Genomic DNA, 11,176 nt, shown 5'->3' with positions numbered 1-11,176 from the left:
AATGCCAATCATAAAAGCTGGGAATTTCCTCACCATGATATGCCAAACTCACTACCAGATTGCAACCAAGGTGACCCAGGGTACCCCACCAGCTACCTCATTCAGAAAATTCCCCAAACTCCAACAGGACATGAAGAGAACAGAACAGGTATGAGGAGCTTCTGAGTGACCCCACCAGAAAAAAAACATTCCATTACATTCAATGGTAGATATCTGGAAGGGACTCCCTCAGTAGCTCCTACAGTTAACTCTCAATGATATCTTGGCAGACGAGGCCAATGATTCAGACTGCGAAGAAAATGAAGCAAACAAAAAAATGGTCAAGGCAGAGCCCTGGGAGCAGAAAGCAGAACAGAAAAATGAAAGTGAAGTGAATCAGAGTGAAATGCCCAAGCACAATACCAGAGGGACAAGGTCAAGTAACAATCTCAAAAGAGCATGATGTCAAAACCCTGATTGAACACAAGAGGCTTGAAAACCTGAAATACCACTGCAGACTGATGGCAAAGAAAGGCAGCTCCACCAAAAATCAACAAAAAGGAAAAATCCCCCCCCCCCCAGGTGGAGACATGAGACCACACCCCACAGTCTTTGCAATGGTCGGAATCCCAGAAATAAACTGACCATATCCAGGCCCACAGCCTGGGAAACAGTCAGTGACCACCCTTGGAGGGGATAGAAGGCCCTACTGCCTCTGTCAAAGCCCAGGGCAAGGAAGCCCCCAACAACCCTCTATCCAGTCACCTGTAGAGCCTCAGGCTCAAGCCCCTTACTAGCCTATATCAGTGGAGGAGGCTGGGAAGCTAGACAGTGGATGAACTGGTCTTTTACAGCCAAAAGAAAGGAGGCTACAGCAGGCCAGAATCTTTAAGCATAACCCAGCAGCCCAACCACAGACTGGTTAGAAACCATGCGAAAGGCCAGTTTGGGCAGGATCAAAATCAACACTAATACACAGCACACACCAGAGGGTGAAAGGACTCTTGGACCTAACAGGCAGAGTTATGGAGACAACAACAATGTCCATCCGAGTCCAAAAACCATGCCAGATACTCTGGAAAGTTACACACAGCAGTCATTCACAGTAATGGTTAAGGCAGCCAAAACAGTTCAACACGCTGTCCTGACCACCCCCTTTACCTTGGAATTAGAGATACTGGTTGACTGACTCCTCAGACATGGAGGATGGGTGCAAGGAAGCACCTTGACTGAACTTGCTAACTGCATATGCAGTCACCAACAAGAGCAGTCACTTACGCTACCCAAGAGCACCATTAGCAAAAATGCAAGGCTTGACTGCACCATTGGCTAAAGTGCAAGGCCTCTAACCACACAAGGGTTAGAGGCAGGTATGATGCCCACACAAGCACACAGTGACATATACGCCCCCATCAACAGACCAGGCAGTGCGGAGCAGACCCATGCAGCACCTAAAAGTGAGACAGCTCAAGAGGAGTCAGTTTGTGGAGAAGGAATCCTGAACCCCAACAGGAAGGTAACTCTGGAGAGGAAAGGGAGATGGAAACCAATCACCAGGGCCCACAGCAGGAGCAAAATGTAAGCATAAGACATACTGAAGGTGGGTGGCACCAAATATGCACACGAAGCTATAACTGGACAGCAAAGCAATAGTCCCACATGGGCTGTATAGTAGCCCATGTGGGGGCTACTATACTCACTCTGTAACACCAAGCAAATGAAGAGGTAGCTGGCAGATACATACCTTGAGTCGCTTGTACCGCCTTCTAGTGGTAGGCAAGCAAATTACTGTGAGAATAATCCCTAAGGCTATAAATGTTTGGCAAGTTTTCCTCAGTTTTCCTCAGTGTTATTAATTACCTAGCAGTTGCTTGTTTTGAAGCACATATTTCCAAGAAGATTTTCTTTTCCTTGTGGAACAAACCCACAAGGGCCGTGATGAGGGTTTGAACCTACGTCCGAGAGGATCCCAGACGTGCCTTGATCGACTGTGCCAGGACATGGTTAAAAGAATTGCAACCAGGAGTTCTACTGACCTCACATGAATCCTGTAGATCCTGCAGTCTCTCCGAGACACAAACCAGGGTTTTACACAATTCCTGCATGCACCCGGGCTCTGTCAATAAGCTATTCTACCTCTTCGCCCTTACTTCATTACACAGAAATTACAATAGTGTGATGCATCAAATGAACAAATCCAAAAGGGCCATGATGAGGGTTTGAACCTACATCCGAGAGGATCCCAGACGTGCCTTAATTGACTGCCACATCAGTCGATTAAGGTCCGTCTGGGATCCTCTCGGACATAGGTTTGAACCCTCATCAAAGTCCTTGTGGATTTGTTCATTTGATGCATCATGCTATTGTGATTTCTGTGTGTAGTGTAGATTTTCTCGGCGTTGGATTGATCCTCGATACCAAAATATCCCTCGACTCTATGGGAGAACTAGATTTGATCCTAGCTCCCAGAAAAATAAACATGTGGATTACCTGGTGTCAAACATATCCAATGTGTTCATTGTATTTAAGAGCAAATCTGGAGATGAGGAGGGCATGGTTGTAGCAGCACACCCTAGTCTTTCATTTGACATCTGCAATGGGAAAAATAATTTTTAATTATCTTCAATATTCTCTCTCATTTTACAGAAACGAGCCAATTGGTTCTTAGAACAAATGTAGTTACAGTAGTATACAAGAAGGTACATTGGGTTTATGAGAGTACATAGCATGGATGTTTTTACATTCTTGTAAAGCGACTAGTACACACAGCATTTTGGAGAGGTCCTTCATCTAACAGAAAATTTTAAGTAGGCAATTTCTAGCAAAATTTATAAAATGTTACCAGGTACATTGCTAGAAAATATGACAGAGATTGGTAGGTACATTAAAGTAAAATTTGAGGGTTATAAACAGGTACATGGTAGCATAATTTGAGGATTATTTCAAGGTATAATCCAATAAAATATGCATTCAATATAACAATCTTGATACAAGATGATAGCAATGATTACAATGGTAAAGTTGTATGGCTTAGGTACATATATTGTGGGATTGGGTAGCTCTAAATACAGTGCAAGTTTAAAGCACATGGTAGGAAATTATGAAGAAATTAGGTACTTTTTGGTTTTGTTTTTGAATAAGGCAAAAGTTGGACAACTTTTCAATTCATTAGGGAGTGAGTGCCTGCACAAGTTTATGCTAGTAAAACTCCTAAAAATATTGATACCATAACAACACAAGCAATCAACAGACTGTTGAATTTTAACCCTTTAACTGCGCAATGTGCCTGCAGGCACACGTCTGGAGTGCGCAACGTGCCTCCGGGTATTTTTATTTTTAGAGTTTCATTCAAAACTCCCGCGGCTATATGGAGTTCACATCAGCTTCCCCAGGGTTCTTGTAAACAGACGCCATCTTTAAAAAAAAAACCTTGGGCCACATTCCCCGGGTGTGAGAGCCTCAATACTGAGTGAGCAAACAAGGCTGGCTGGTGTCAAAAAGGTGACATCCCTAGGGTCAACACTTGCAGCAGAGGAGCTCCAGCATATTTCAACAATCCTAAGTATTGTAGTACAGGTTGATGGCAGTGAGTGCTGTCCCAGAGAACATAAAGGTATAGTGCTCTTGAAAAATAGGTGAGATAACAGGAAAGTGCTAAGGGAAGTGAAAAATCGGATGAGAAAAAGTTGCCCTAGTGTTTACAGTGCAGAGAAGAACATTCAAGATGGCCACTGGCAAGGGAAAAACAAAACAGAGCTTGATTTTGAGTGATTCAATGAAGAAAGCATTGATATTAGCAGTCTACATAACAAGTTGGTAAATTTAGATACTATAGTGAACTCTCATGGAGAAATAATTAGTAAATTGAAAGAAAGTAATGACCATTTGAATAGCAAAGTTTTATGTCTTGAGGGTTTAGTGAAAGACTTGCGCAAGGATAAGAATCAATTGGAAACAAATTGCAAAGCCATGGAAGAAGAAAATAAACTCTTAAAAATAGCTTTGGAAGAAGTTAAAGTAAATTTAAACATAAATGACTACAATAGGTTAGGCAAGGAAATTCAACAGGAGAAACAGCTTTTGTCAGCACAGATGGAGGAAGTTACACAGGGAATAGAACAGTGCAAGAAAGATATGCAACTCACTTATGCACAAGTGGCCAAGGAGAAGGAAAAAATGGAAGAAGCAGTAAAGGAAGTCAAACACTGCAGCAACCAAGATAAAACAAACATTAGGCTAGAAGTGAGGAAAGAATTGGCATCTAACCCGAAGTTGGTGCAAAACACAGTTGATCGGAGTAAGTCCCTGATCATTTTTGGCTGCAAAGAAAAGGCGATAACATCTAGGTCAGAAAGAGCTGTAGAAGAAGCTAAAGTAGTAGATAAAATTGTTGGCCTCGTAGAAGGTCTTACAACCATAGAGAATGTGTGCGACTACAGGAGAATAGGCAGGTACGTAAAAGGGAAAGATCGACCTTTGAGGATCACCCTAAACGGTGCCAAACAGATGGAAGAAGTACTAAGGAATGCTAGAAAATTGCAAAGTGATGAGGATGGGAAAGGGTGGTCGTTAAGACGAGATCTTTCAAAAGAAGATAGAGAGAAGCTGAAACTGAACCTCGCCGAGGCAAAACATTTAAATGAGAGCAGGAATGAAGAAGAAATAAATTCTTTTTTCTACAAAGTGATAGGGGTAGGCAAACCAGTAAAGTGGTACATAAAGGCAAACCAACAAAATCAATAGAGAGAGGGGGAGTGAAGAATAAGGAGAGGGGGAACAAGTTCCTGAAGATTGCATACACCAACATAGATGGAGTGAGATCAAAGATACTGGAGTTAAGTGATGTAATACAGCTGCAGACACCAGACATTGTTGCACTCACGGAGACAAAACTTGATGTAATTTTAAATGAGGTCATATTCCCAAGGGGCTACTCAATTTGGAGACGGGACAGAAAAATTAGGAAAGGCGGTGGCGTTGCTGTGCTGGTAAAAGAACACCTAAAGGTGAACAAAATAATGACTGCCAATCCACAAGAAGTTGACATAATAGCACTAGAGATCTGCCATGAGGATGATAAACTAATGATAATAAATGCATATAGTCCACCGCAGCAGCACATGGTCAAAGGAGGAGCTAGATAGTAAACGTGAAGGTCTTATAACAATAATGAGAGAGATTATAGCGAGAGCGGATAACGATAGATCACGACTGTTGATAGTCGGTGACTTCAACTTGAAATCCATAGACTGGGAAGCATATGAAGCTAAAACAGAAGATTTTTGGACCTGTAAATTTGTAGACCTCATCCTGGAAACATTCTTGTTGTAATAATCCGCCTTGTCTTATCTCTCTCGACCGCGCACCCCGCTACTACCACTGAGCTAACCGTGCAATCTCCGCTCTTTCTATGGTAATAACAGATGCTATCGATCATGTAAGATGTTAACACTCGGGCCGTCATACGAAGACGTAAACCAGTAAACCGAGGAGAGAGAGAGAGAGAGAGGAAGAGTGAGGCAGAGCGAGAACGAGAGCAAGGGAGGGAGAACGAGAGCGAGTGAGGGCGAGGGAGAGTGAAACAGAAAGATAGAGATAATCGTAGTCATAGCCTATCGTATGAGTTACCGAGTGACGCTGCCACCACCCTGAGTTACCGGACAGGGGACCGGAGTGAGAGTCGTAGGTCTTGCAGATGGAATAACCTACCAGGACAGGTGTAGGGGACAATTGAACGGTACAAGGATCCTGGCCTGACACTCGAATAATCCTGACCGCTTGGGAACTATAGTGTACACAAGAATACGGCGGGACACACCCAATACTAACACCTCAACACGGAAGATGAACGGGGGGAGGAGTACTGGATAATTAAGAACACTAGGTCACTGGGGCAAAGGGGACGGTAGGCCCAATATCACTAAGACAAGGAACCATTAATACACATTTTATAACACTTAATATATGACTTTATTTGAAATAATTAAATAAGACACTCCCTAACTATATTCCCTACTAGAGGCTATGAGTACTGAATGAGGTGCTTTAGTACAAGAGAGCCGTACTTACTCGTATGTTGTTCCACAGTTTTCCTGGAGATGATGTTCCTTCCCCGAGTCCACACACACACCTCCCTACTGGGCTGCGCCCACTCTACTCTCTCTGTAGCATGATCTGCTCCCCAGCTGAACATGAGGGTTTTACATTTGATGTTTAGGGGTTAATCCCTGAAGATTATCATGACGGCATCAACTCTGACCTCTTCGTGATTCGATGACCGTTGACCTGACTCTATGGCTAACTTGTACAGAGGTGTAACTTTTACATTGTCTGCCGCCGCCTGACTGCCGCCAGTGGTTTGTTCATCCTCCACGTGGCTTGTTCATGCTGTTATGATGTTCATGTTGTCCTATGTACTGCTCTCTTGTTACATTGTATCAACATGTTAAACAAGCTACGAGGATGAGGGAAGGGGACGTTCCCTCCATGCTAGATTTGATATTTACCAGGAAGGAGGAAGAGATATTTGACATTCAGTACCTTCCTCCCTTGGGTAAAAGTGACCATGTCTTTTTGGGAATAAAGTATGCAATGCGTTATAAGCTGGAAGAAAATAAGGAGGTTGAAGCAGTTGAAAAACCAGACTTCAGGAGAGGACATTATGGTGACCTTAGAAATTTTTTTAGTGAGTATAATTGGACAGACTTGATGCTAGGCAAAGAAGTGAATGAGATGTATGTCAAGTTTTGTGAAATATATGATAAAGGCACAAAAAAATTTATACCAAAACAGAGATGCAGAACTAGGAAACAGGATTGGTTCAATAGAAATTACGAGAGGGCTAGAGACCAAAAGACACAAAAATGGAATCAATACAGGAAGAGGTCGAACCCCCAAACATACCAGCGATACAAAGATGCGAGAAACAACTACATGGCAGTGAGGAGAGAGGCAGAAAGAAATTTTGAAAAAGGGATTGCAGACAAATGTAAAACAGAACCAGGTCTATTCTATAAATTCATAAACAACAAATTGCAGGTAAAGGATAATATTCAGAGGTTGAAAATGGGAAATAGATTCACGAAAGATGAAAAGGAAATGTGTGAAACACTAAACGAAAAGTTCCAAAGTGTGTTTGTACAAAATGAAATCTTTAGGGAACCAGATACAATAAGAATTCCAGAGAACAACATAGAGCACATAGAGGTGTCTAGAGACGAAGTGGAAAAAATGCTCAAGGAGCTAAGTAAGAACAAAGCAGTTGGTCCAGATGGAGTTTCACCATGGGTTCTGAGAGAATGTGCACCTGAGCTCAGCATTCCACTTCAACTGATTTTTCAGGCATCCCTGTGTACAGGAGCTGTAGCTGATGTGTGGAAAAAGGCTAACATAGTTCCAATCTACAAAAGTGGAAACAGGGAAGACCCCCTTAATTATAGACCTGTATCATTGACAAGTGTAATAGTCAAAATATTGGAAAAAATAATTAAAACTAAATGGGTAGAACACTTGGAGGAAAACGCTATAATATCAGACAGACAGTATGGTTTTTGATCTGGAAGATCCTGTGTAACGAACTTGCTCAGTTTTTTTGATCGAGCCTCAGAGATTTTACAGGAAAGAGATGGTTGGGTTGACTGCATCTATCTGGACCTAAAAAAGGCTTTCGACAGAGTTCCCCATAAGAGGTTGTTCTGGAAACTGGAACATATTGGAGGAGTGACAGGTAAGCTATTAACATGGATGAAAAATTTCCTAACTGACAGAAAAATGAGGGCCATAATCAGAGGCAAGGTATCCGATTGGAGGAATGTCACGAGTGGAGTACCTCAGGGTTCAGTTCTTGCACCGGTAATGTTCATTGTCTACATAAACGATCTACCAGTGGGAATACACAATTACATGAACATGTTTGCTGATGATGCTAAGATAATAGGGAAGATAAGAAACTTAGATGATTGTCATGCCCTTCAAGAAGACCTGGACAAAATAAGTATATGGAGCAACACTTGGCAAATGGAATTTAATGTGAATAAATGCCATTTTATGGAATGTGAAATTGGAGAACATAGACCCCACACAACCTATAAATTATGTGAGAAATCTTTAAAGAATTCTGATAAAGAAAAGGATCTAGGGGTGGTTTTAGATAGAAAAATGTCACCTGAGGACCACATTAAGAACATTGTGCGAGGAGCCTATGCTACACTTTCTAACCTTAGAATTGCTTTTAAATACATGGATGGAGAAATACTAAAGAAATTGTTCACGACTTTTATTAGACCAAAGCTGGAATATGCAGCGGTTGTATGGTGCCCATATCTTAAGAAGCACATCAACAAACTGGAAAAGGTGCAACGACATGCCACTAAGTGGCTCCCAGAATTGAAGGACAAGAGCTACGAGGAGAGGTTAGAGGCATTAAATATGCAAAAACCTAGAAGATAGAAGAAAAAGAGGCGATATGATCACTACGTTCAAAATAGTAACAGGAATAGATAAAATTGATAGGGAAGAATTCCTGAGACTCGGAACTTCAAGAACAAGAGGTCATAGATTTAAACTAACGAAACAAAGCTGCCGGAGAAATATACGAAAATTCACTTTTGTAAACAGAGTGGTAGACGGTTGGAACAAGTTAAGTGAGAAGGTGGTGGAGGCCAAAACCGTCAGTAATTTCAAAGCATTATACAGTATGACAAAGAGTGCTGGGGAGACGGGACACCACGAGCGTAGCTCTCATCCTGTAACTACACTTAGGTAATTACACTTAGGTAATTACACAGCACTACTGTTTAGCTTGTGACCACAGCATCGCCTAATAATGTCAAAATATATATATATATATGACTTGTATTATTTAGCCATGATAGTATTACAGAAAGCCTGAGTGTGATGACTGTGTACAATGTTCAAATATCAGTGATTCAATACAGTTCACGATGTTCACAGCGCTAGCCACATCACCACAGCATTATTTCGTCCATCTAGGAATCTTCAAACGACTTCCTAGGTTCCTTTTCAATATTAACTTGTGGTCAATTATTAATTTACAGGATTTAGTGACCAGTATTGTGATAACAGCAGGATTGTCATGATAATTACCACTGTGTAGTATTGTGAGAGGAGGAATTGTGGTGAAGGAGCGTGGGAGAGAATCGAGGTAGCCTCACTGTGTGTGTGGCAGCCACTCTTGTTTTGCTCACCATACTAGCTTAGTGGTTCGCTATGGTGAACACATTTGTACATGGGTATATACACTGTGTGTATATAGTGTAATAACAGCAACAGGAGTATGTTGGGAGGAGCTATTTTGGTGAGGGAAGTGACGTAATCGTAGCGTTGTCTGCTGTGTGATTTCTCATGCAGTGTATGGTGGCCATTGTAAAGTTTGGACACGGCTTACTTGCATAGTTCTGGTGAATAAAACATGTATAGGTATACATAACACATGTAAATAGTGTAATAAAAACAATAACAGTATGGTGGGAGGAGCAATGTTGGCAAGTAAGATGTTGGAGGAGTGAGGGAGAGTGGTTGGTGTGGCAGCTGACGTGTGGAGTTCTGAGTGTGTTGATGGTGAATGTATATAGTGTGTGATAGTGTATAGTGTAAATAGATTGTATGTATACATAAATTAGCATGATGCATGGGAAATATGTGCAACATATGTGTACACATGTGTCATGCACATAACACAGTGTCTTCAGACAGTACGGATATTCTACTGCCATAATATAATGTACGTGTTCATTATACATAGGATTGGCACGAAAAAACAGATAAAATGTATTTGGAACTGTGCGCAAAAAATTAACAAAAATATATTTGTGGCAACTGGCTCATCTTGAGCCGGGCGCCCTACTGGCCCCCGGGGCATAGACTACGGACGACCAGGGATTGATGACATCACGCGCAAACTTATGGACCCCATAGCAGCCAAAGTAAGTACAATTTTGACTTTGTTAACATATCCATACTCAGGGAAGGGTTTTCGACACTTTCAAAAAAACAGAATTTTTTCCAGAAAATTTATTTCCTGCGCACTGGGGGGGGAGATTGCCATATTTGCAAGCCGTGCAGTTGAGGGGTTAATACAAGCCTAATAATTGAGGAAAGACATCTTGCAGTGTTGCTGTGCTACGTTGGGATTACCATAGCTTAGGCCCACATTTCTGGCCGCCAGCTAAATTTTTTCAAGCTTTATCATGATCTTGTAGCCCAATTCCACTCTGACCCCTTTATTAAGTATGCAGATATCTCTGACGCCTTTATTAAGTATGCCTAGATATCTATGTCTGGCTTCAGAGACAAGCACTTCACAGTTTGACAGTAAGATATAACAATATTTAACGATACAGCGATACACCGAGGCGAAAATTGTGTGTACAAATATTAGCCAACACCCAGACATACCAGAGCCATGTGGCTGGCTAGCACGTTCTCGCTGTCACCGTCTTATTTAATAATAGACTCAAATTCACCTTAATTATCAATATTCACATACTTACTCTGGAAGTAGGTGAAAATGTGTTTAGATACGGTGAAGAGTAGACACTGGCCATACTAAGGGAGGCGAGGCGAGGGCGAGGCTGGCGGCGGCCGGATCAGCTGTGAATCAACACCAACAACAACAAGGTGCATGTGCTCACCTATCCCTGCAGTGTTGCCAAATCCCACTTGCTAAACGTAGCGAATTTATAATTAAAGTAGGCCAATACTTTCTTTAGCGGGTGATATGGTTTTCAGAGCAATATATTTTAATACACTGAGTAGCATTATATGATTTTGCTGCAAAAGCCGCAATATTTCAGGAAATTAGGAAAGACAGAGGAGCACTTACTGACACAAAGGCCAGAATAAAGCATGAGTATTATTATTATTATTATTATTATTATTATTATTATTATAGTAATAATAATAATAATAATAATAATAATAATAATAATATTTTATTTAAGACAAGTACATACATAGATGCAGTTACAAACATACTTTTGGATTTATAGATAGAGCTAGTACATGCAATACCTAAAGCCACTAATACACATAGCGTTTCGGGCAATTGAAATTGAAATTGAAATAAGTTTATTGAGGTAAAATACACACAAAGGGATGAGGTATCTCAAGCTATTCTCACCCCGTTCAGTACGTGTTCAAATCAAATCAAATCAAATGTTTATTTAGGTAAGGTACA

At 41.3% G+C, this 11,176-nt stretch overlaps 1 protein-coding gene across 2 annotated transcripts in view; it reads right to left on the bottom strand.

Annotated features, from left to right (window-relative positions):
- The window catches only part of LOC123769142 (uncharacterized), a 53,046-nt gene extending 42,405 nt beyond the window's left edge, over nt 1-10,641 (bottom strand). For both annotated transcript variants that reach the window (XM_045760095.2, XM_045760097.2), the window contains exons 1-2: nt 10,491-10,641; nt 2,470-2,570 (exon numbers count right to left, since the gene is read on the bottom strand). In XM_045760095.2, the coding sequence (XP_045616051.2) occupies nt 2,470-2,570; nt 10,491-10,544 (155 nt within the window). In that variant the 5' untranslated portion in view covers nt 10,545-10,641. The remainder of the gene's footprint in view (nt 1-2,469; nt 2,571-10,490) is intronic.
- Nucleotides 10,642-11,176: the final 535 nt, after the last annotated feature.

This window comes from Procambarus clarkii, chromosome 66, assembly GCF_040958095.1.
Source record: "Procambarus clarkii isolate CNS0578487 chromosome 66, FALCON_Pclarkii_2.0, whole genome shotgun sequence".
In the NCBI taxonomy this organism is placed as follows: Eukaryota; Metazoa; Arthropoda; class Malacostraca; order Decapoda; family Cambaridae; genus Procambarus; species Procambarus clarkii.
Note: the sequence above shows the minus strand (reverse complement) of the source record. Positions and strands in the feature narration are given on the sequence as shown.